At 40.9% G+C, this 26,491-nt stretch overlaps 1 protein-coding gene across 1 annotated transcript; it reads left to right on the top strand.

The window, feature by feature from the left end:
• Positions 1-1,607: 1,607 nt before the first annotated feature.
• On the top strand, positions 1,608-26,002 carry LOC129841939 (NLR family CARD domain-containing protein 3-like). Its single transcript, XM_055910311.1, has 9 exons — positions 1,608-1,690; positions 4,450-4,566; positions 4,926-5,010; positions 5,140-5,368; positions 14,863-16,654; positions 16,941-17,114; positions 24,270-24,443; positions 24,880-24,926; positions 25,404-26,002. The coding sequence occupies exons 1-9, from the start codon at positions 1,623-1,625 to the stop codon at positions 25,934-25,936; spliced, it is 3,219 nt and encodes a 1,072-aa protein (XP_055766286.1). The 5' UTR covers positions 1,608-1,622; the 3' UTR covers positions 25,937-26,002.
• Positions 26,003-26,491: the final 489 nt, after the last annotated feature.

Genomic DNA, 26,491 nt, shown 5'->3' with positions numbered 1-26,491 from the left:
CACCACTTGGGAGCCCATATTGGTTTTCAGAAAAAAGTGTTCAACTTAAACAAAACGGATGTCCCTGTCCTAGTTTTCAAGATGTGGCCGAGAATGATTTAATTGCTGTGACGATTTGTTGTATCTAAATGGCTGCTGGGTAATTTGATTTGCATTGGAATCTTCATTCGTTGACATCGAATTGAGTGAACGCTGCACAGGTTCACTGAGTTGCAAACCAAATGGACAGGTCTAGCTCATTGATTTGTAGATCTGACTCAGTTGCTACCTCAGATTATGAGCCTAGCAGGTGTTGCGAATTAGTTATGTAGTACCCACAGAAAGCCACAAGAGAGCTATAAACACATTATTTTTTAGCATTTGAATATTTTGTTAATCAAAACCTGTCTAAGCACTGTGCTGTTTTTATTTTGTTATTAGTTATTTTATTATATTTATTATTTCAAGGCAGAACACTTGATCAACAAGCCGCATGTGTTTTATTTTTCAAATGTAGTGAACAACCTCGGAATAGAAAATACGAGAGAGTCTTCCAGCCCGCCAATAAATTAGGGTAGGGTAGCCTAGAACACTTTTAGAAACTATTTTAGTAAATACCATTATAGTAATACATAGCATTTTGATTATTTTGTCAATCAAAACCTGTCTAAAGATTGTGCTGTTTTTATTTTGTTATTAGTTATTTTATTATATTTATTATTTCAAGGCAGAACACTTGATCAACAAGCCACATGTGTTTTATTTTTCAAATGTGGTTTGAACTGTGTGACCAAGTAACCTCTATGTGAAAGTCCAGCAATTGGCTTGGGATAGATGGGGCAGGTTTGAGACTTGATCTAAGGAATTAACAAGACAAAATACACTTTATTTTTCAGCTGCCCCACCAATGGCTGTATATGAATTAATAACTTTTAATTGCTAAATATTTATAAAAAATATACAGCCAAATAATCACTAGTCAGATGCTCTAACCTCAACCTTAGTATACATGCATTTTAACATATTTTCTTAATATCTCATATTTGGACTAAACAGCCTCGGAATAGAAAAGATGAGAGTGCATCTTCCAGCCCGACAAAAATGACATCATGCAACGGTTAGCGAATTTACCTCAACATGACCCTCATTTGTGCGAGAAGGCAGAGTAAGGACACAAGCTTTTTGGCGGTGGCTGAGTTGTCTGCTTGTGCGAGAAGGCAGAGCGGGTCGATGCTGGTTGATGAATTTGACAATGAATGTACTAGAGTAGAGGGAACTTTTCCTGTGAGGGGGAGTGGTGGTGTATCCAGGGAGAAAACTAAACTAATCTACTGAACTATCTATCGTGGTCTTATGCTGCCATCTATTGGAATTATTTAGCAACTGCAGTAGTACTGATTAATGTGTAATTCCTTACTAAAGTAGTAATTACTCAGAATTGCAAAATATAACATTTTCTAATTCATTTTACTTCTAGTTCATTTTACCATTAAATAACCATTTATAGCATAACAAACATTGAAACTGACATAAACCAAAAACACCATACATTTAGTAGATGAGAGATGTAATGTTTGTCTCTGCTGTGTTGAAGCCCAATCAAGCAGGAGAGACCAGCCTCCCCTGTACCCAGCTGTGTGTCCATGAAGAGTGACGAGTCTATGGATCCACCTCTATACTTTAGAGAGGGAGACTTTTCTACTGAACAAAGGTAAGAAGAACTCATGGGTCATGGTCAGTGAGTTAAACAATACTGTGTCTAGTCATTTCTCCTCTCCCATTTTCCCATTCCCTCTGTGTGTGTGTGTGTGTGTGTGTGTGTGTGTGTGTGTTTGTGTGTGTGTGTGTGTGTGTGTGTGTGTGTGTGTGTGTGTGTGTGTGTGTGTGTGTGTGTGTGTGTGTGTGTGTGTGTGTGTGTGTGTGTGTGTGTGTGTGTGTGTGTGTGTGTGTGTCTGAACTCCCTGGATGAGGAGATGTAATCTCTATCCTGATTGCCTAGTCACTTATACCCCTACCTACATGTGGATATTACCTCAATTACCTCAACTACCTGGTACCCTGCACATTGACTCAGTACTGGTACTCTTATAGTCTCATTATTACCTCAACTACCTGGTACCCCTGCACATTGACGCAGTACTGGTACTCCTTATAGTCTCATTATTACCTCAACTACCTGGTACCCCTGCACATTGACTCAGTACTGGTACTCTTATAGTCTCATTATTACCTCAACTACCTGGTACCCCTGCACATTGACTCAGTACTGGTACTCCTTATAGTCTCATTATTACCTCAACTACCTGGTACCCCTGCACATTGACTCAGTATTGGTTCTCCTTATAGTCTCATTATTATTTTGTGTTACTTTTTCCTTTTTTTTTTAGGTATAAGGGCAACGTATCACGTCTGGTGAACAGGGCAGAGTTCCATATCCTCAGTCAGACCAGTAGAAACTGGATCAGCAGCACTACAAGGTATCACGTCTGGTGAACAGGTCAGAGTTCATATCCTCAGTCAGACCAGTAGAAACTGGGTCAGCAGTACTACAAGGTATCATGTCTGGTGAACAGGTCAGAGTTCATATCCTCAGTCAGACCAGTAGAAACTGGATCAGCAGCACTACAAGGTATCAGGTCTGGTGAACAGGTCAGAGTTCATATCCTCAGTCAGACCAGTAGAAACTGGATCAGCAGCACTACAAGGTATCTCGTCCGGTGGATCTTGTATCAGTACTGATAGGATGGAAAGAAAGGGAGCGCTGCTCTCAGATCAGTTTTCTCCATTCAAATCTTTCCTTAACATTATAATTATTTCACAATACTGATGAGGGATCAGCACCTAGAGAAATATTATCACCTATGGCTGCAAATATTGAGGAGGCTTAGTCTAATGCTTACCCAATAATATACTAATATTTTATAATACTATACTTACCCAATAAAATACTCATCATAAATGTAGATGATAATACAACTTATACACATGGAATTATAGATATACCTCTCCTTGATGCAACCGCTGTGTCAGATTTCAAAAAAACTTTACGGAAAAATAAACCATGCAATAATCTGAGACGGAGCTCAGAACAATAGCCAAATTAGCCGCCATGTTGGACTCAACAGAAACCAGAAAATACATGATAAATGTTTCCTTACCTTTGATGAATTCATCAGAATGCAGTCCGAGGAATCCCAGGTCCACAATAAATGCTTGATTTGTTCGCTAATGTCCGTTATTTATGTCCAATTTGCTACTTTTGAATTGTTTACCAAATACCTTAACCAAAGTCTCAAAGCGCGTCCACTATAACGTGACGGAATGTCCAAAAGTTCCGTTACAGTCAGTAGAAACATGTCAAACGATGTACTGAATCAATCTTTAGAATGTTGTTAACATACATCTTGAATAACGTTCCAACCGGAGAATTACATCGACTTCAATTGACCGATGGAACGGAGCTGCCTCTCACGTGAACGCGCCAGTTCAATGCGTGGGCACCTCATGGAAGTGATTACTCATTCATGTCTCCTTCGGCCCCCCTTCACATTAGAGTCATCAGACTAAGTTCTATTGACTGTTGACATCTAGTGGAAGCCGTAGGAAGTGAAAACGCATCAATATCTCGCTGTAATTTCAATGGGACCTTGGTTGAAAATATGGCACTCCCAGAAAATATCCAAACAGGAAGTGGAACTTCTCATGTTTTTGCCTGCCATATGAGTTTTGTTATACTCACAGACATAATTCAAACAGTTTTAGAAACTTCTGAGTGTTTTCTATCCAATACTAATGATAATATGCATATATTAGCAACTATGGCATAGGAGCAGGCCGTTTACTCTGGGCACCTCTGTGCACCTTTCATCCAAGCTACTCAATACTGCCCCTTCAGCCATAAGAAGTGATCATGATGCTCCTAAAAATATTCTAATGATGAACTTGGCCTTTAGATGCTTTTGGGAAACCGGACCCTGGATAAAAACATCTGCTAAATGAATAAAATGTCAAATGTAAATGTTTTACATACAGATCTCATGTTACTTACTTATATTTAAATATTTAAATATTGATGTCACAAGTGTATCATTTGTACAGTTCTTTATTAAAAATCTATTTATTTGTCACATTTGACTGTGTAAAACCTAGCAGTACTTCTGATTTATGTGAGAGTGAGGCAGATATATAGAATTTTGCAAAAATAAACATTTGTCTCTCTGAAGTGAAGTGATAGATTTTAAACAAATACATGTCTGTTACTGAACATGATTAGATAGTGAACAACCCCATGCCATGATTAGATAGTGAAAAAACACAACTTATATGATAATTTCTTTCAACAATAAAATCTAATTTACCAACATTTCTGAAAAGTGATATTTAACGTTTTGGAATGAAACTCTTGTTATGTTTCCCCATCTGAGCTCAGAGTAGATAAGAGATGTAATGTTTGTCTCTGTTGTGTTGAAGCCCAATCAAGCAGGAGAGACCAGCCTCCCCTGTACCCAGCTGTGTGTCCATGAAGAGTGACTGGTCTATGGATCTTCCTATAACCTTTAGAGAGGGAGACTTTTCTACTGAACAAAGGTAAGAAGAACTCATGGGTCATGGTCAGTGAGTTAAACAACACCGTCTCTAGTCATTTCTCCTCTCCCATTTTCCCATTTATTTTGGTTGTTTTCATTATCCATAGGCTAATCTTGTTGTCCATTTTCATAGTCCTCAAACAATATTAAACAAACACAACATTCCCTCCCTAAGAGTGTGTGTGTGTGTGTGTGTGTGTGTGTGTGTGTGTGTGTGTGTGTGTGTGTGTGTGTGTGTGTGTGTGTGTGTGTGTGTGTGTGTGTGTGTGTGTGTGTGTGTGTGTGTGTGTGTGTGTGTGTGTGTGTGTGTGTGTGTGCACTCCCTGGATGAGGAGATGTAATCTCATGTTTTGTCCACAGAAACCAACAGGAGAGATCAGAGTCAGAGATTCTCAGTGGTCAGTCTTCCCAGAGTCATCAAACAGACCTGGCCTCCATATTCAGTGTATGTGGTCCTGTTATGTACATTTGTTTTTGTTTACCTCAAGTAAAGTTGATCTGACAATCATTAAATAATGTGTTAATGAGAAATCATTTATTCTCTTGCTTAACTTATTTACTTTATTTATTTCAGTTGCTTGAAGAGAATATTATGACATTCGTGAAGAACGAGCTGAAGATGTTCAAGATGATTCTTAGTCCAGAACTCCCAGAAGGCTTTGCGAGTCAGAAGCAGGATAAGGAAGTGGTGGATGCTAAAGATGAGAAGCAAGAGAGCAGTGCCAGAGAGGGGGCTCTGAAGATCACACTGCACGTCCTGAGGAAAATGAACCAGAAGGAGCTTGCTGACACACTGGAGAAATGTAAGATCAGTCTGCCTCATGTTGAATGCTGTTTTATAACATTTAAAGAGAGAGAGAGAGAGAGAGAGAGAGAGAGAGAGAGAGAGAGAGAGTTTTTTTTTAGTTTTTATAAAACCTTTATTTTATACTCAAGTGTATATAACATAAATAACATAAACATAAATAATGACACACTGCCTTTTCAGAAATGAAACAACAAATGTAATTCCTAAACAAAAATAAATACATAACATATACTTTCAACTTATTTCATCAGCAAAAAATAATTTCCCCTCTACAAAACAAAGCGCTCCTTCGTAGTCCCACTTCTCCTCAAACAATAGGAGATGTTTTACAGCTGAGAAGAACTCAGAATCCACTTTTTTTCTTGCTTTCACTAATCCTTTAAAAACACATCTTACATCCTGCCCATATCCCGTTTCTATCTTATGTTTCCTACTCAGAAAAATTGACATCTTAGCTTGTCCCAAAATAAAATGTAACATTTGACATTTTATTTTCTGTATCTTACTATATTGAAACCCCAAAATAAAAACAGTGTTATTGAAAAACTCCCCTACAGCTTTAAACAAAGATTCCAGCATTTCCAAGAGAGGTTTTATCCTCTCACACTCCATAAAACAGTGAAAAATGGTTTCTCTTATATTACAAAAAGGACATCCATCTCTAACATCTGAGTTAATAACAGATACAAAAGCATTAACTGCAATGATGCCATGTAAAACCCTCCATTGCATATCACCAGTACCCTTTTGTAACGGTGGCTTGTACAGTGCTCTCCATTCTGGCTTTACCTTGTCATCAATGCCCAATTTTACCCTCCATGGAGTGTCTTTTCTATTTTTCAATTTATCTTTATTCAACACCTTGACACACCCCCTATACAAGTCCTTCCCATTCACCTCATCCAAACCCACATCTTCAAACCCTCTCAAATCCAGCAATAACGCCTTTCTTTCTGACTCTGGGATATTTGGTGTAATCCCTTGTCTTGGAAATGAGACGTCTTCATCTTGTACCTTCTTCTTCTGGCTACTAAGCATACCCCACTCTTCCGCTGACAGAGCCTTCCTGCAGCTTCCCAGCAGTTGTCCGACAATCCTTTCCGACCTCATCCCCAAATGTTCAGCCCCCCGTCTTCCATCCATTAAGGCGGGCCCAGTCCATTAACTGTTTTAAGGTGATGATTTTGCCCTTCACCAGAATCTTGGAGAAATGTGGAACAGCTGCAGTTGTACAATCCAGTCTTGCCCCATACACCAGAGGTTCCTCCAACAGCCAATGCACTGACTCCGCTGAAGTTCGTCTGGACACCTTCATTATGCTCCACACTCTGAGAAGGCCTCTGTAAAACGGAGGTACTCCCTCCCTAGAAATCTGGCTACTATCAACCAGAAATAAAGCCTTCTTTAAACCTAATCCTCCAACCCGCTGTAATACAAGACCTGCCACCCCTCTCCACATCACATTTTCCGGTCCATAAAGCAACCTTTGAATAAACTGAAACCGGAAAGCAGCAGCCCTACTAGCAAGATGTACAAGACCTTGTCCCCCCTCCTCTTTTGACAAATACAAAACACTTTGTGGAACCCAGTGATATTTATCCCAAAAGAAATCCACAATAATTGCCTGTATCTTAGCCAGAAGGCCAGATGGTGGTTCTAAAACTGACAACCGATGCCACAGTGCAGAGGCAATCACATTGTTAACTATAATAGTGCGCCCCCTATATGACATACGAGATAGTAACCAACGCCATCTCCTCATCCTCGCTTCCACCATTTCAACCACCCCACTCCATAGTCCCCTCATCTCCTAGGTACACTCCAAGATACTTAAAACCTCCCTTACACCATTCTAGCCCCCCTGGCAAAGCCATGATCCCTCCAGACCATTCTCCAATCTGTAAAGGACAACTCTTTTCCCAATTTACCTTTGCAGAGGATATTCCCTTAAAACGATCAACCATTAGACTCAAACTATCCACCTCCGCTTGATTTTTCACTAACACAACTACATCATCAGCATAGGCTGAGAGACGAATAGGAGGAATATCCTCTGAAAGGTACACCCCTGCAATGCGACTTCTAATGCTATTTAGTAGTGGCTCTATAGCAATGGCATATAACATTCCTGACAAAAAACATCCCTGCCTAATACCTCTACACACTTTAACTTTTACTGCCTCTGAAACCCGGATCCAGGATCCCCCACCACCCCCCCCCCCACACTGATTAGCATCGCTAGCATAGCGTCACATTTAAATAGTAGCAACTAAATATCATTAAATCACAAGTCCAAGACACCTAATGAAAGATACAGATCTTGTGAATAAAGTCACCATTTCAGATTTTTAAAATGTTTTACAGGGAAGACAAAATATGTAAATCTATTAGCTAACCATGTTAGCAAAAGGCACCCTTTTTCTTTGTCCACCATTTTTTCTCAACACCAGTAGCTATCACCAATTCGGCTAAACTAAGATATTGATAGCCACTAACCAAGAAAAAATCTCATCAGATGACAGTCTGATAACATATTTATGGTATAGGATAGGTTTTGTTAGAAAAATGTGCATATTTCAGGTATAAATCATAGTTTGCCATTGCAGCCAGCATCACAAATCTCACCAAAGCTCCTAGAATTACTGCAGACAGCAACGTGTATGAACAATTTACTCATCATAAAACATTTCATAAAAATAGACAAAGCATAGCAATGGAAAGACACAGATCTTGTGATTGCAGACAACATTTCAGATTTTCTAAGCGTTTTACAGCGAAAACACAATAAATCGATAAGTTAGCATACCACATGTGCAAACGTCACCCCAGCATGAATTCAAGCCAAAGGGAGCGATATCGTTATCATCGCCAAAAGATATACATTTTTTCACTAACCTTTTCAGAATTCTTCCGATGACACTCCTGTAACATCATATTACAACATACATATATTGTTTGTTCGAAAATGTGCATATTTAGCCATAAAAAAACGTGGTTATACAATGAAAATAGTAGCAAATCAAGCCTGAACATGTCGGACGCCATCTTTCATAGTGATCTAGTTTAATCGAAAGCTAATCATATACTTGACTAAAAAATACAGGGTTGACAGGAATCGAAAGACAAATTAGTTATTAATGCAATCGCTGATTTACATTTCTAAAATTATCCTTACTGTGCAATACAGGGTTCGCCAAGCGAAGCTATAGCAAACAAAATGGCGGATTATGCGTTTAAAATATTTCGACAGAACAACGATTTTTAAATATTTCTTACTAAGAGGTGATTTTCCATCAGATTCTTGGGCGATGCATCCTTTCTTGGGTCTAATCTTCTTTTGGTCGAAAGATGTCCTCTGTCCGTCGAAATGACCACTAACGTTCGACCGGGACCCAGAAACGTGCCCGGTGCTTGAAAGTGCATAACAAAGCAATGCCTCAAAATCGCACTAAACGGATCTAAATTGCTATAAAATGGTTCAGATTAACTACGTTATGATGTTTCTAACTCCTATATCGAATTAAATTACAGACAGATACATTTCACGTTGATAACCGAGCCTCTGAAAATGGCATCCCGAGGTCCTCTTCTGCGTAATGGCAAGAGTCGAAAGGGGGGCTACCCTCACTCCTTCGCCTTTTATAACCTCTGAGAGCTACGCAGAAAGCCCATTCCACTTCTCATTGGTTACTGACATCCAGGGGAAGGCGGGTGCAGTTCATGTCGTTCCATAGGATATACAGAGACTTTCAAAACTGATCTGAAATCAGAGCTTCGCTCTCAGACCATCGCAGTACCTGTTATGGATTTCGCTGTAGAAAGAGTTCTGGGTCACCCACAGACAAAATTCCAACGGCTATAGAAACTAGACAGTGTTTTCTATCCAATATAATTAATAATATGCATATTGTACGATCAAGAATTGAGCACGAGGCAGTTTAATTTGGTGACACCCAGAAATAAAAAATGCTAATTGCGCCACCTATTGGCAAAAGGTTAAAAGGAGTACTCAAACCACAGTTAACTTTCAATACACTTTCAATGTCACCATATATCACCTTTATCATGGCAATAAAACCAGAGCTGAACCCAAACGCCTCAAACGTGTGCCATAAATATTTATGTTCAACTCGGTCAAATGCCTTTTCCTGATCAATTGAAATTAGACCAGCATCCAACCCAATAGCCTTAGAGACGTCCAAAAAATCACGAATCAGAGAAATGTTATCCCCTATCTGCCTGCCAGGAACACAGCAGGACTGGTCCGTATGTATTATTTGCCCCATCACCTCCCTCAGCCTGTTGGACAAAGCCTTTGACAATATCTTATAATCAGTGCACAATAAAGCCACCGGCCTCCAGTTCTTCACCTCCCTAGGGTCTCCCTTTTTGGGCAGTAGGGTGAGGACAGCCCTTCTGCAGCTTATTGGTAGTAACCCTCCGGTTAAACTATCATTAACTACTGCTAGCCAATCCTCTCCCAACATAGCCCAAAAAGACTTAAAAAAGTCAACGGGAAGCCCATCAATGCCTGGTGCCCTTCCATTTTCCATGCCTTTTAATGCAGTGTATAAATCCTGCAAAGACAATGGTTGCTCAAGCTCAACCTGCGCTTCTGCAGCCACCTTTGGGAGCCCATCAAAGAACTGCTGTGTCACTGTTTTATCCTCTTTGTACTCACACTTGTAGAGCTCAGCATAGAACTCTACTGCCCTCTTTCTAATTTCACTAGGGCTAGTGAGCTCTTGTCCAACAGCTGATTTGAGACAATGAATAATTTTTCTTTGTCCATTCTTTTTCTCTAAACCAAAGAAAAATTTGGATGAGGCATCCATTTCAGATATTCCCTGAAACTTACTTCTCACCAATGCCCCCTGTGCTCTGATACCCAGCAGGTCTGCCAATGCAGCTTTTCTCCTCTTGAGGGCCTGAGTATGGCCTCGATCTCCTGTGGTCTCAACCAACGTCATGAGTTCCACTATTTCAAACTCTAGGGCTTTCATTGATCTGGTGATATCCCTGGTGACATTCCTCGTGTATTGATTACAAAATTGTTGAATCTGGATTTTCCCTATATCCCACCACTGTTGAAGGGATACAAAACTGTCCTTTTTAGACCTCCACCTCTCCCAGAAAAAACAAAAACATTTCCTGAAGTGAGCATCACTCAATAAAGTTATATTAAAATGCCAGTATGCACTTTTGGGTTTTACATCGTTAATGAACACCACCTCTGTTATTAAACAATGATCAGAAAATCCCACTGGGGTTTTATCACACTTGATTTACAGACCTGAGATTGATGCTCAAAACAATAAAACCTATCTAACCTGGCCATCGAGATGGTGTTCTCTCTCACATGCGCCCAGGTGTACTGCCTTATGCCTCCATGTTGACTCCGCCAAACATCACACAGTTCATGTGTTACAATGAGGCGTTTTAAAAAAGTCCTTGAGGCTATATGAGGTTCTTGGTGATTTCTATCTAAATCGCTGACTGTGCAGTTAAAATCCCCAGCAATAAATAAATAATCTTCTTTGTTACATTTCTCAATGGTATTTGATAATGTCTCTAAAAAACATACCCTCTCAACTGTCACCACTGGGGCATATACATTTATCAGACACATAGTGATGTTTTCATACCTTGCTCTAACTTTTAATAACCTCCCCTCAACTACCTCTTCAACCTCATATGACAAAGGCAAAAACCCTTTTGAGAACAAGATAGCCACACCCCCACTTTTTGAGTTTTTATGACTACACACCACTGTCCCCCCCACTCCTGTTTCCACATAACTTCATTTTCCAAATTACTATGCGTTTCTTGTAGAAAATTTATGTCACTTCCCTTTCCCCTAATTAACCTGTCTAGGATCAGCGTGGCGCTAGCGGCACACCCCCCCCCCCCCCACTGAAAAACCAGTGCCGCGAAATTCCAAAAAAATATTTTTTTTAAATATTTAACTTTCACACATTAAAGTCCAATACAGCTAATGAAAGACACAGATCTTGTGAATCCAGTCAACATTTCCGATTTTTAAAATGTTTTACAGGGAAGACACAATATGTAAAGATGTACATCTATTACCTAAAAACACATTAGCATAATCCACCATCTTTTATTTGTCCACCAACACCAGTAGCCATCACCAATTCGGCTAAACTAAGATATTTATAGCCCCTAACCAACAAAAAAACTCATTAGATGACAGTCTGATAACATATTTATGGTATGGGATAGGTTTTGTTAGAAAAAAGTGCATATTTCAGGTAGATGGCATAGTTTACAATTGCACCCACCGTCACAAATGGACTAGAATAATTACAATGAGCAACGTGTTTACCTAACTACTAATCATCAAACATTTCGTAAAAATACACAGCATACACGAATCGAAAGACACAGATCCTGTGAATACAGACAATATTTCAGATTTTCTAAGTGTCTTACAGCGAAAACACAATAAATCGTTATATTAGCTTAGCACATAGCAATTAGCAGCCCAGCATTGATTCTAGCCAAAGTGAGCGATAAAAGTCAACATCGCCAAAAGATATTAATTTTTTCACTAACCTTCTCAGAATTCTTCCGATGACACTCCTGTAACATCACATTACAACATGCATATACAGTTTGATCGAAAATGTTTATATTTAGCCACCAAAATCATGGTTAGACAATGTGAAATGTAGACAAGCTGGTAAAGAAAAAGTCCTTGCGCCACTTAGACAGTGATCTACTCTTATACATAAATACTCATAAACGTGACTAAAAAATATAGGGTGGACAGGGATTGATAGACAATTTAATTCTTAATACATTTGCGTTATTACATTTTTTAATTTATCCTTACTTTTCAATACAGTTTGCGCCAAGCGAAGCTACGTCAAAAAACATGGCGTCCTAAGCCACTAAAATGTTTCGACAGAAACACGATTTATCATAATAAAAATGTCCTACCTTGAGCTGTTCTTCCATCAGTATCTTGGGCAAAGGATCCTTTCTTGGGAGAAATCGTCTTTTGGTTGAAAGCTGTCCTCTTGCCATGTGGAAATGTCAACTGCGTTCGGGATGAACTGAAAAGCGTGCCCAACTTTTCACATCGTTGCAAAAATAAATGTCCCAAAATCGCACTAAACGGATATAAATTGCTATAAAACGCTTTAAATTAACTACCTTATGATGTTTTTAACTCCTATAACGAGTGAAAAGATGACCGGAGAAATATAACAGGCTAAACTAACGCTTGGAACAGGAGCGGGTCGGTGTCCAGCACGCGCGTTACGCAGCAAGGAAAGACTTGCTAGCTACAGGGTTTTTTGATTTATAGGGCCTGTGAACGCGCAATCGACCCCATTGGAATCGTCATCACGTAAAGGCATCCAGGGGAAGACGTAAGAAGTGTCCGTATAGTCATAGCAATGACAGTGCCCTTTTAACTGACTTCAGAAGAGTGGCCAACATTTCTCAAATCTGACTCCATGTCAGGGAAATTGCTGTAGAATGGGCTCTGTTCCACTTAGAGACAAAATTTCAACTCCTATAGAAACTATAGACTGTTTTCTATCCAATAATAATAATAATATGCATATTGTATGATCAAGGATTTTGTGGGAAGCCGTTTCAAAAATTAGCCAAATTAGCATAAATAGTCTAAACAGCGCCCCCATCCCCAACAGGTTTTAACTCATACACTATCGCTCTTTTTTTACCATCTCCTGCCCCATTTACGTTTAAAGAAGAAATCTTAAAACTGCTCATGGATGAAAAAAATATACAGAGGAAGATACAGCCACCACATCTCTTTACAGAGTTAAAACTGCAACTGAACTCTTTCATTTTCTTTAGAATTTACATCACTTATCACTCTCGTGACCACTTTTGAGTCTAGCAATTTCAGGGCTTTTCAAACCTCCCCCTGTAATTTTTGACATCAGAAACTTTGATGATTCAATAAACAATTCACTTTCAGGGAAAAATCAGTTACATTGTAATCCTGCATATATTTCTTCCCTTTTGTCAACTTCAGAAATTGACGTACCTTCTCAATCCCATACCTCCCTTCCACCCCATTTATCTCGCTATTTTGTTGTGACGCGTCAGATGACTCACTCGCGCTATCCTTCCCAGAAGAAAACTCTACCATCTCTACAACTTGTTCATCTTCAACTGATTTATCAATCTCTACCTTCCTCTTAGAATTAGACCCTCCACCACCCCTTAAATTCTTCCTCTTACTCCTCGGTACTTTGAAAACAGCTGCTTCCTTTTCCGTTATTTCAATCTCCTCTTTACCTCCGATTTCATTTTCCAGCACCACCTCAGCGACGGCAGTCGCAATCTCACCGACTGTTTCCCCTCCCTCTTTGTTCTGATCTACCAATCTATCAATTGCCCCCGTATCCACAATGCCTTCCTCTCCTACTTTTCCAACCACATCTGCCCACCTTCTCCCTTCCCCTGCACCCTTAGCATGTTCATCCCTTCGCGGTGGTGCGTTAGTTGCACCAGCACTAGAGCTACTACTCTACTGGGCTCTGCGCGCTCATTCTCGGGACAACTACGCACCAAATGCCCCTCTCTTCCACAGCCAAAGCATTTCATTGATTCAGTAGAAGCGTAGAAGACATAATCAAATCCATCAATCTTAAAACTGAACACTAAATTCAGTTCATCTCCGTCCTTTTTTAAGATCATATGCACTTGTCTCCTATGAGACACGACATGTTTCAGCAACGGAGATTTGCATCCAAAAAGAACCTTCTTTATTGTAGATACGATTTGACCATGACGAGATAACTCTCGCTCCAACACTTCATCTCTAACAAATGGTGGCACGTTAGAAAGTATAACTTTCTTCGCCGGATTCATAAGCGGAAATACCGGCGTCTGTGTCTCCCGCAACACAACACCCCTCTCAACTATCTTATTCACCTTTTCAATGGAATCTAAGAATATCACTACAGCGCTATTCATCCTTGAGCCTGATTTGATGCTATCATACCCAATGATAGCACCCACAGCCAAGCTACATTCTTCCACTGAACACCCGGCCGCAGCAGGAATTTTTCAAACTCAACACTTCCGCAAGTGGCCATTGCAAACAGCCCCACCCGCTGGTTGTGCCCTCGCGAAAAACCAACCTCAACGATCCCACCACCCCTATACGTGCTTAGTGATAGTTAAACAAGATACCCTTAAAACAACTAAACGAATCAATATATATATATACATACCAAAACCAAATAGAGTGAAAAGAAATTCCATTCGCTCTCACAATCACTCCTGCTTGACGACTCACTCCCAGCATGCACTCCGACGAGAGAGAGAGAGAGAGAGAGAGAGAGAGAGAGAGAGAGAGAGAGAGAGAGAGAGAGAGAGAGAGAGAGAGAGAGAGAGAGAGAGAGAGAGAATAACAGTCCTATAATAATGTAGGCATTAAAACAGATGTAATATTAATATCCTCTGTGTTATTTCTAGATTCAGGTGATCCTGCTGTGATTTGCCAACGTGAACTCAAATCTAATCTAAAGAAGAAGTATCAATGTGTATTTGAGGGGATCGCTAAACAAGGAAACCCAACACTTCTCAATAAGATCTACACAGAGCTCTACATCACAGAGGGTGGAACAGGAGAGGTCAATAATGAACATGAGCTGAGACAGATTGAGACAACAACCAGGAAACAAGCAAGGCCAGAGACTGCAATCAAATGTAATGACATCTTCAAACCCTTAACTGGACAAGACAAACGTATCAGAACTGTGCTGACAAAGGGAGTCGCTGGCATTGGAAAAACAGTCTCTGTGCAGAAGTTCATTCTGGACTGGGCTGAAGGAAAAGCAAATCAGGATGTCCAATTTGTATTTTCATTTCCTTTTCGGGAGCTGAATTTGATGAAAGGGGACAAATACACTTTTATTGAACTTCTTAATCACTTCTCAATGGAAACCAAAGAATCAAGAATCTCCAACTACGACAAGTACAAAGTTCTGTTCATCTTTGATGGTCTGGATGAGTGCCGACTGCCCCTAGACTTCCAGATGAACAAGATATGTTGTGACGTCACAGAGTCAACCTCAGTGGATGTTCTGCTGACAAATCTCATCAAGGGAAATCTGCTTCCCTCTGCTCTCCTCTGGATAACTACCCGACCTGCAGCATCCAATAAGATCCCTTCATGGTGTGTTGACCAGGTGACAGAGGTACGAGGGTTCAATGACCTACAGAAGGAGGAGTACTTCAGGAAGAGATTCAGTGATGTGGACCTGGCCAGCAGAATCATCTCACACATAAAGACATCAAGGAGCCTCCACATCATGTGCCACATTCCAGTCTTCTGTTGGATTTCTGCAACAGTCCTTGAACACATGCTGAAACATAAGAGAGAAGAGATGCCCAAGACTCTGACTGAGATGTACACACACCTTGTGGTGTTTCATACCAAACAGAAGAATGAAAAGTATCTTGGGAAAGAAGAGACAGGTCCAGACTGGAATAAAGAGAGCATTCTGTCACTGGGAAAACTGGCTTTTCAACAGCTTGTGAATGGCAATCTGATTTTCTATGAAGAAGACCTGAAAGAGGCTGGCATTGATGTCAGTGAAGCATCAGTGTACTCAGGATTGTGCACACAGCTCTTTAAAGAGGAATGTGGGCTGTACCAGGACAAGGTGTACTGCTTTGTTCATCTGAGCATTCAGGAGTTTCTGGCTGCTGTATATGTGTTCCTCTCATTCATCAACAACAATGAGAATCTAATGGCCGAACCGCAATCAACGTCCAGGAACCGTTATGCGCTGTTCAGAGAGATGCCTGAAGTTACTTTCTACAAGAGTGCTGTGGATAAAGCCTTACAAAGTGAGACGGGAAACCTGGACCTTTTCCTCCGCTTCCTTCTGGGCCTCTCACTGGAGTCCAATCAGAAGCACTTACGAGGTCTACTGACAAAGACAAGAAGCAGCTCACAGAGCCATGAAGAAACAGTCAAGTACATCAAGGAGAAGATCAGGGAGAATCCCTCTCCAGAGAGGAGCATCAATCTGTTCCACTGTCTGAATGAACTGAATGACCATTCTCTAGTGGAGGAGATCCAAAGCTACCTGAGATCAGGAAGTCTCTCAAAACCCAACCTGTCACCTGCACAGTGGTCAGCTCTGGTCTTTGTGTTGCTGACTTCAGAAAAGGTGCTGGATGTGTTTGACCTGAAGAAATACTCCAGATCAGAGGAAGGTCTTCTGAGGCTGCTGCCAGTGGTCAAAGCCTCCAGAGCTGCTCTGTGAGTAAATAAAATGACATTTAAGAACTAATCATCAGGAAGAAATATTCAGTTTAGAGAAAAATATGCATAATAATATGTGTATAATATTATATTGAATAACATATTGAATAAATGCATTGATGTTCACATTAGTATAACATTATGACCATACAATTCTAGGAGACGGAAGATGAATCTATATGTTGTTTTAGAGAATAAACCAAATGCATCTGCCATTGTCCTTCTACACTACTGGTCTTAAATTAACAGTGTGTTTGTGAAATCATGATGATCTCTTTGTCAGGCTGTCAGGCTGTGGAGTTACAGAGGAAGGCTGTGCTTCTCTGGTCTCAGCTCTGGAGTCAAACCCCTCACACCTGAGAGAGCTGGACCTGAGTAACAATGACCTGAAGGATTCAGGAGTGGAGCTGCTCTCTGCTGGACTGGGGAATCCCCACTGTAAACTGGAGACTCTGAGGTCAGTATTCCTGTAGTTGGTCAACAAGTGATAACTGTTCACCAGATCCACATGTGTTTACCAGGCCAGCCCAGCCTCACATTCAATTCGCGCATATATGTACAAAATGTATTTCAGCAGATTCCGTGTGTTTTTGTGCATTTTTGAGGTGGTTCAATTCGTTTAAAAATACACGAATTTCTGTGCTACTTAATTCGTGCGAAAATACACGATTTTCTGTGCTACTTAATTCGTGCGAAAAGACACAAATTTAACCAGTAGGCGATACACAAGCCGTTGCAACAACCATAGACGCAATCGCCTGTATTTATTTATTTTACGTTATGAATATATAGATATATATATTTTTTTTAACCATTTAACCATAAGAGGTTATATATATATTGTCTTTATTTAATCCCTATTAAAACATTGTGGTTTTATGCCTATATGTACTGTTTTCGATTTTTCTGTACAGACCTTTCAAGATAGAATGAATGTAAGCAATGCATGATGGTTAATGGTGTTTTATTCGGTTGCAGTTCCATGTATTTCTTAAAAAATAAACGTGTAAACCATTTTTATTGAACAGAATGTAACTGAAAATACAATGGCAGCCTTGCCATTGTCCATCAATAACAAAACATTTTTTTTTCGTATAACATTTGGGGAAACGTATGCAGTCATTGTAGTCTTACATTTTGTTGGCCAACCAAAATTACCAAAACGTTAACCCGTAATAAGGCTAGGGTGGCTGAGTGTAAATACATGGCTCTGAGTGTAAGCACCTTTTCACTAGAAACGTTCTTGTGTTCAAATTACCGTCAGTGCGAAATAGCTAGAAAGCTTTCGTATTTCCACTTGGCTGCACCTACGGTTACGATAACAATAAATGAAGTGCAATACCTGCGTCGACCTGTGTCGAGCAGCAAAACACCGGAAAGCTTCTAGCCTACCGGAAAGTTACAAGAAGAACAAGAATAGTTACCTCATCCGGTCATGTGACACTCTGGATGCCCCCTAAAAGCAATTTCAACCGTTTTGAAAAATGACGCCTGGTAACCCCAAAAAAATACCAGGTGCATGAAAAGTTTGGACTTAGAATATTTTTTGAAAATCTCCATAAATCACTCAGGCCATTGACTCGAGAAGAAAAAACATAAAATATTTTCCAGGAGAAAAAACAGAATATTTTTTGAAAACCTCCATAAATCACTCAGGCCAGCACCCATTGATTTGGGGCCGTAGTATAGCGCTCCCAGAGCGGGTATGGAAGTCTGGATACCCCCTAAAAGCATTTAAGGCTCTGTGTGTCTTTAAGCACCATACTTTTTCACTCCATCCTTGCTGTGTGTGTGTGTGTGTGTGTGTGTGTGTGTGTGTGTGTGTGTGTGTGTGTGTGTGTGTGTGTGTGTGTGTGTGTGTGTGTGTGTGTGTGTGTGTGTGTGTGTGTGTGTGTGTGTGTGTGTGTGTGTGTGTGTGTGTGAGAGCTTTTCTTTGACATCTGTTTAGCGAAATTACTGATTTACAGTTCATGAGGGTTGACCGATTCACACATTTAAAGTTTTGGAAAGATCTGACTTTTTTAAACCTTCGAAGCAGCACCCATGACCCCATTTTAAGGCACTTCCGGTTGGCACAGGAAGCTATAAGTAAATACATATCCTGATCGGGGTATGCTTTTACAGAATCCTGAGTTTTAAGTCTATACGTTAACCTCTAACGAGCACCTACCCCGGGTCCGGGAGCACCCCCCACCCCCCCCCCCCCCACACTGATTAGCATCGCTAGCTTAGCGTCACAATTAAATAGTAGCATCTAAATATCATTAAATCACAAGTCCAAGACACCTAATGAAAGATACAGATCTTGTGAATCAAGTCACCATTTCAGATTTTTAAAATGTTTTACAGGGAAGACAAAATATGTAAATCTATTAGCTAACCATGTTAGCCTAAGACACCCTTTTTCTTTGTCCACCATTTTTTATCAACACCAGTAGCTATCACCAATTCGGCTAAACTAAGATATTGATAGCCACTAACCAAGAAAAAAGCTCATCAGATGACAGTCTGATAACATATTTATGGTATAGGATAGGTTATGTTAGAAAAATGTGCATATTTCAGGTAGATATCATAGTTTACAATTGCACCCACCGTCACAAATGGACTAGAATAAATACAATGAGCAACGTGTTTACCTAATTACTAATCATCAAACATTTCGTAAAAATACACAGCATACACTAATCGAAAGACACAGATCCTGTGAATACAGACAATATTTCAGATGTTCTAAGTGTCTTACAGCGAAAACACAATAAATCGTTATATTAGCATACCAGATATGCAAACGTTACCAGAGCATTGATTCTAGCCAAAGAGAGCGATAACGTAAACATCGCCAAAATATATTAATTTTTTCACTAACGTTCTCAGAATTCTTCAGATGACACTCCTGTAACATCACATTACAACATACATATACAGTTTGTTCGAAAATGTGCATATTTAGCCACCAAAATCATGGTTAGACAATGAGAAAAGTAGCCCAGCTGGTCAGAAAATGTCCTGCGCCATATTAGACAGTGATCTAGTCGTATACATAAATACTCATAAACGTGACTAAAAAATATAGGGTGGACAGCGATTGATAGACAATTTAATTCTTAATACAATCGCTGATTTACATTTTTAAATTATCCTTACTTTTCAATACAGTTTGCGCCAAGCGAAGCTACGTCTAACAAGATGGCGTCCTAAGCCATTAACATTTTTCGACAGAAACACGATTTATCATAATAAATTGTTCCTACTTTGAGCTGTTCTTCCATCAGAATCTTGGGCAAAGAATCCTTTCTTGGGTCTAATCGTCTTTTGGTCGAAAGCTGTCCTCTTGCCATGTAGAAATGCCCATTGCGTTCGGCATGAACTGGAACCGTGCCCAGAGATTCACAGTGTCTCAGAAATAAATGTCCCAAAATGCGCACTAAACGGATATAAATTGCTATAAAACGGTTTAAATTAACTACCTTATGATGTTTTTAACTCCTATAACGAGTAAAAACATGACCTGAGAAATATTACTGGCTCCACTAATGCTTGGAAAAAGAACGGGTCGGTGTCCACCGTGCGTCCGGCGCAGCTGGAAAGGAGTTCCTACCTACACGTGTTTTTGTTTTATAGTGGCTGTGATTGGGCAATCGATACCATTCAAATCGTCATCACGTAAAGGCATCCAGGGGAGGACGTAAGCAGTGTCCGTATCCTTATAGCATTCACAGTGGCCTTTAAACTGACTCCAGATCAGGGGCCAATATGTGTGAAATCTGACTCCATGTCAGAGATATTGCTGTAGAATGAGTTCTGTTCCACTCAGAGACAAAATTCCGACGCCTATAGAAACTAGAGACTGTTTTCTATCCAATAATAGTAATAATATGCATATTGTACGATAAAGAATTTAGTAGGAAGCCGTTTAATCTGTAATGTAAGTCGCTCTGGATAAGAGCGTCTGCTAAATGACTTAAATGTAAATGTAAATGTAATGCAATTATGCTAATGAGAAAACAGCACCCCCTGTAGTCGCAAGAAGTTAAGAACTGACTGATTTACACAGGGTTGAATGCACTATATATCACAAACTGCTGGTTGGGTATGGCAAAACACTTTTAGGGTGATTTTATCACTTCCGGTTGCTCCAGGAAGCTTAGAATCGACACAGGTAGACCTCATAGTGGCCTGATGGATTGTTATCAAAGACAGGTTCATAAGACATTCATAACCCACAAAGGCTTCAGGTTGAATTGAGAGGTGCAGTCAATGTATTCCTATGGGGCTACATGTCATTGTAAACTGTTTGATGTAAACACCTTCTTTTAACTGTTAAGGGTTAATGCCACACGGTCAATGTTAGGCTTGCACAGATACCTTAGGAACGTTCCTGAGGTCAAATTGTGCTTCTAAACCTTAACAGTTCTCTCTCTGCCTCCCAAAAGCAAAAGACTTGAAATGTAGGTCAAGGGTCATCTTCTTGTCACTGTCGCTGCACTCAGACCGAGCAAGCTACGGTCAAGCGGGGCATCTCGTTGAACTCGGCACGGCTATGGTGATGTCATTTTTAGTGGTGATTTCAGAATGCTATTTTGGTGGTTTTTCACTGTTGAAATATATTGCAAATGCACAAAAGTCAACTAGCAAGTCAGTGTCCATCAGCCAATTAGATATTTTCAGACACCAAACTGATTCCATCTGACTCCAAACTCACTTTTTCCAACTCCTTTAGAAGCCAACTATCACATATTTCAGAGCAGGCCCAAAATTCACAGCGCCTTCCATTTAAACCATAATAAAACAAATAATACGTAGGCATGTTCTAGCTGCGGGTCCAGTTTTCACATTATGCTTAGCCCTATGTGAGACGACCTCGAATCCCAAGTTTCGGGTCGATAGGTCATTCGGTGCCCGAGCAAAACCTTAATTGGTGCTGAAATTCCACTTTTTTCCATGCCTTGCTACGGGGTCCTTGAATGAGGTATCGGACAGAAATGTCGGGGTCCGTCTCTATGGGCCGAGCCGGTTTCAATGCACCTAGTCTTGCAACTCTGGGACTTTTCTAAATGTCACCATTTTGTAATGCTCAAATGAATTGAAGTCAATGCAAATGCACCGAGGCTTTTTATCAGTCCGAGAACCTTCTAGAGCCACATAACTCACCGTGCTTAATCGACCTGAGCTCTAGAACAGGTTTGTAAAGTTTCAGAACTCTAGGTCTGACGGTTCTTTAAAAGTTCAAACAAAAGTAACTATTGCAGGCACTGTCTCCCTCTAAGCCCCTCAGTGTGTCACTCCATCCTTTCTGTGTGGGTGTGTACATTTTTCCGTGAAATCTGATGGGATGAATGACTGATTTACAGTTCATGAGGGTTGCCTATTCACATATATTAAGTTTTGGAAAGATTTGACTTTTTTAACCCTTCGAAACAGCCCTTTTGACACCAATTATGGCACTTCCGGTTGGCACAGGAAGCTGAAAGTAAACACATATCCTCATTGGAGTGGGCTTTTACAGAATCCTGAGTTTTAAGTCTATACGTTAAGAACTCACTGATTTACATAGGGTTGAATGCACTATTTCTCTCAAACTGCAGGTTGGGTATGGCAAACACTTTTAGGGTGATTTAAAATCGAATCTTTAGAATCGACACAGGTAGACCTCATAGTGGCTTGATGGATTGTCATTGAAGACAGGTTCATAAGGCATTATTAACCCACATAGGCTTCAGGTTGAATTTAGGGGTGCAGGCAATGTATTCCTATTGGGAGACATGTCATTGTAAACTGTTTGATGTAAACACCTTCTTTTAACTATTAAGGGTTAATGCCACACGGTCAATGTTAGGCTTGCACAGATCGGGAGGACCTTAGGAACGTTCCTGAGGTCAAATTGTGCTTCTAACCTTAACGGTTCTCTCTCTGTCTCCCAAAAGCAAAGAACTATAAAATTGAGGTCAAAGGGTCATTTGGGTCCTTCTTCTTGTCCCTGTCGCTGCACTCAGACCGAGCGAGCTCGAGCGGGGCATCTCGTTGAACTCGGCACGGCCTGGAGATAATGGCAATGCCATTTCAGGCTTTGTGTGTCTTTAAGCACCGTACTTTTTCACTCCATCCTTTTTATCCCCTTTTCTTCGTGGTATCCAATTGCTAGTAATTACTATCTTGTCTCATCGCTACAACTCCCGTATGGGCTCAGGAGAGACGAAGGTCGAAAGCCATGCGTCCTCCGAAGCACAACCCAACCAAGCCGCTCTGCTTCTTTAACACAGCGCGCCTCCAACCCGGAAGCCAGCCGCACCAATGTGTCGGAGGAAACACCGTGCACATGGCCCCCTTGGCTAGCGCGCACTGCCCCGGCCCGCCACAGGAGTCGCTGGAGTGCGATGAGACAAGGATATCCCTACCGGCCAAACCCTCCCTAACCCGGACGACGCTAGGCCAACGGACCTCCCGGTCGCGGCCGGCTGCGGCAGAGCCTGGGTGCGAACCCAGAGACTCTGGTGGCGCAGCTAGCACTGCGATGCAGTGGCAGAGCTTCGAGACCCACTTAAAAAATGTTCGTCTGAACACACTGCAACTGGATCTGTAACTTTTTTTTTTAACTCCTTTTTGTGAACATGACCAATTTGTCAATGTACGATTTCTCTTAAATTACGATAGATAAATGGCTGGTTCTTTTTTTCCTGACACCGTATGCTTATGTACTTTGACGTGAAGCGGTCAAATTAGCACCCTACTTTACGTTGTTTTCATGTTTTGTTGTAGTCTCTGTTATTGGTAATGGTGAGAGGTTAGCATGTTTTGTTGTAGTCTCTGTTATTGGTAATGGTGAGAGGTTAGCATGTTTTGTTGTAGACTCTGTTATTGGTAATGGTGAGAGGTTAGCATGTTTTGTTGTAGCCTCTGTTATTGGTAATGGTGAGAGGTTAGCATGTTTTGTTGTAGCCTCTGTTATTGGTAATGGTGAGAGGTTAGCATGTTTTGTTGTAGCCTCTGTTATTGGTAATGGTGAGAGGTTAGCATGTTTTGTTGTAGACTAACTTTCTCACTCATTATTATTCATGAATCATTCATGATTTGTATTAATCAAGGCATCAACAGGATTAATTTAGTAATGTTTAGAAACATGTTATCTACTCACTTAGACATAAGATTAATCCAGTCATCATCCACCATTGAGTTTCTATTGGGCAAAACACAACCAAAACAAACTGCAAATGTGTCAATGTCACCTCATATAAAACATTTGATCTGAAATCCAAAATGTTGGAGTATAGAGCCACATTTAAAATGTTAGCTTCACTGTCAAAATAGATATGGTGTGGACTGTATACTCAATACAATCTAAATCTGATACCTCACTGTCTGTCTTTTGACTGATACTGCTTTTTAAACTGGTCTGGTCAGTCTACTCAAATATTTGTACAATACATTTTTTTATCTGCAGTCAATACTTTAATAATTTGTAATTTCTAGTAATGAAACACCCATTTATGAATTCAATGTGTGGAAGGTTTCAGGACACTGATGTATATGAACATTTAGAAAAAATATACTGCTACTACTTTCACCACCAAAGAATATCAGTGTGATTTTAATTTGATTTGACTCTTTGCAGGCTGTCAGGCTGTCTAGTCACAGAGGAAGGCTGTGCTTTTCTGGTCTCAGCTCTGAGTTCAAACCCCTCACACCTGAGAGAGCTGGACCTGAGCTACAATCACCCAGGAGACTCAGGAGTCAGACTGCTCTCTGCTGGACTGGAGGATCCACACTGCAGACTGGAGAAACTCAAGTATGTAGAGGGTTTATGTCCATGTTCATATCAGACATGTTTGACTTATCAGGCAAGTTAAGACAAACATTCTGACCACCACTTGGACAAAGTTATATGCTGACTGTGTGTGTGTGTGTGTGTGTGTGTGTGTGTGTGTGTGTGTGTGTGTGTGTGTGTGTGTGTGTGTGTGTGTGTGTGTGTGTGTGTGTGTGTGTGTGTGTGTGTGTGTGTGTGTGTGTGTGTGTGCGTGTGTGTGTGTGTGTGTGTGTGTGTCTCCACTGTGTGTGTGTGTGTTTCTCCAGTGTGTGTGTCCAGTGTGTGTGTGTGTGTGTGTGTGTGTGTGTGTGTGTGTGTGTGTGTGTGTGTGTGTGTGTGTGTGTGTGTGTGTGTGTGTGTGTGTGTGAGTTCAGGTGTATCCCCCAATGACTGTCTGTTCTTCTGCTTACCGCTACAGTGTGGAACATGGTGGAGAGAACAGAATGGAACCTGGGATTAGAAAACGTGAGTGTTGACTGCTGTGAAGAATTTGACTAAGAATAAGTCTTAATTCAAGTTAATTTAAAGTCAAAGACCACCATCATTACTTACTTGGTCATATTAAATATCAGCTGTAGTTCTACAGAAGCAGAAATCAGGGACACCAACGTTTACAAAGAATTGCTTTGGCAGTGTGTGTGTGTGTGTGTGTGTGTGTGTGTGTGTGTGTGTGTGTGTGTGTGTGTGTGTGTGTGTGTGTGTGTGTGTGTGTGTGTGTGCGTGCGTGCGTGCGTGCGTGCTTGTGTGTGTAATTAAAGGGAATCAGTGTGTGTTATATTACCAGACAGTATAACATATGATCATTCAACAAGTCTCAAGTTACCTTAACTTCTCCTTTTGATACCTAGAAACATCTACATTAAATGAATTAGTGAAAAGTGAGTTAACATTCTAATGTGAATGATGATGATTTCTAATATTGTGTCTGGTTTCATCCATCAGATGTCTGTGATCTCACACTGGACCTAAACACAGTAAACAGACTCCTTTCTCTGTCTGAGGAGAACAGAAAGGTGACATGTAGGACAGAGGAGCAGCCGTATCCTGATCACCCAGAGAGATTTGAGGACTGTGGACAGTTGCTGTGTAGAGAGGGTCTGACTGGGCGCTGTTACTGGGAGGTAGAGTGGAGTGGGAGTTGGGCTGTTATAGGAGTCACGTATAAAGGAATCAGCAGGAGAGGAGAGCTTAAGGACTGTTATCTTGGATGTAATGACAAGTCCTGGGGTCTGTTCTGCTCTGACAACAGTTACACTGCCTGGCACAATAATAATCACATTACTACCATAAACGTCCGCCCCTCCAGCTCCCACAGAGTAGGAGTGTATCTGGACTGGCCAGCCGGCACTCTGTCCTTCTATAGAGCCTCCTCTGACACACTGACCCACCTGTACACATTCACCTCCACATTCACTGAGCCCCTCTATCCAGGGTTTAGGGTTGATGATGTTGACTCCTCAGTGTCCCTGAAATAATAACCTGACACACACACACACACACACACACACACACACACACACACACACACACACACACACACACACACACACACACTGGACACACACACACTGGACACACACACACACACTTGACACATACACACACACTTGACACATACACACACACACACACTGGACAGACACACACACACTTGACACATACACACACACACACTGGACACACACACACACACACACACACACACACACACTGGACAGACACACACACACTTGACACATACACACACACACTGGACACATATACACACACACACTGGACACATCCACACACACACACTGGACACACACACACACACTGGACACACACACACACACTGGACACACACACACACTGGACAGACACACACACTTGACACATACATACACACACACTGGACACACACACAGACACACTGGACACACACACACACACACACACACACACACTGGACACAAACACACACACACACACACACACACACACACACACACACACACACACACACACACACACACACACACACACACACA

This window comes from Salvelinus fontinalis, unplaced genomic scaffold (genome assembly GCF_029448725.1).
Source record: "Salvelinus fontinalis isolate EN_2023a unplaced genomic scaffold, ASM2944872v1 scaffold_0004, whole genome shotgun sequence".
Classification (NCBI taxonomy): Eukaryota; Metazoa; Chordata; class Actinopteri; order Salmoniformes; family Salmonidae; genus Salvelinus; species Salvelinus fontinalis.
Note: the sequence above shows the minus strand (reverse complement) of the source record. Positions and strands in the feature narration are given on the sequence as shown.

Bases quoted from the DNA above. Each gene is read 5' to 3' on its own strand.
- LOC129841939 (XM_055910311.1), top strand. From the start codon at position 1,623: ATGAAGAGTGACGAGTCTATGGATCCACCTCTATACTTTAGAGAGGGA. The intron at 5,011-5,139 runs GTATGTGGTCCT...TATTTATTTCAG, and splicing joins ACCTGGCCTCCATATTCAGT to TTGCTTGAAGAGAATATTAT. The intron at 24,444-24,879 runs GTATGTAGAGGG...TTACCGCTACAG, and splicing joins TGCAGACTGGAGAAACTCAA to TGTGGAACATGGTGGAGAGA.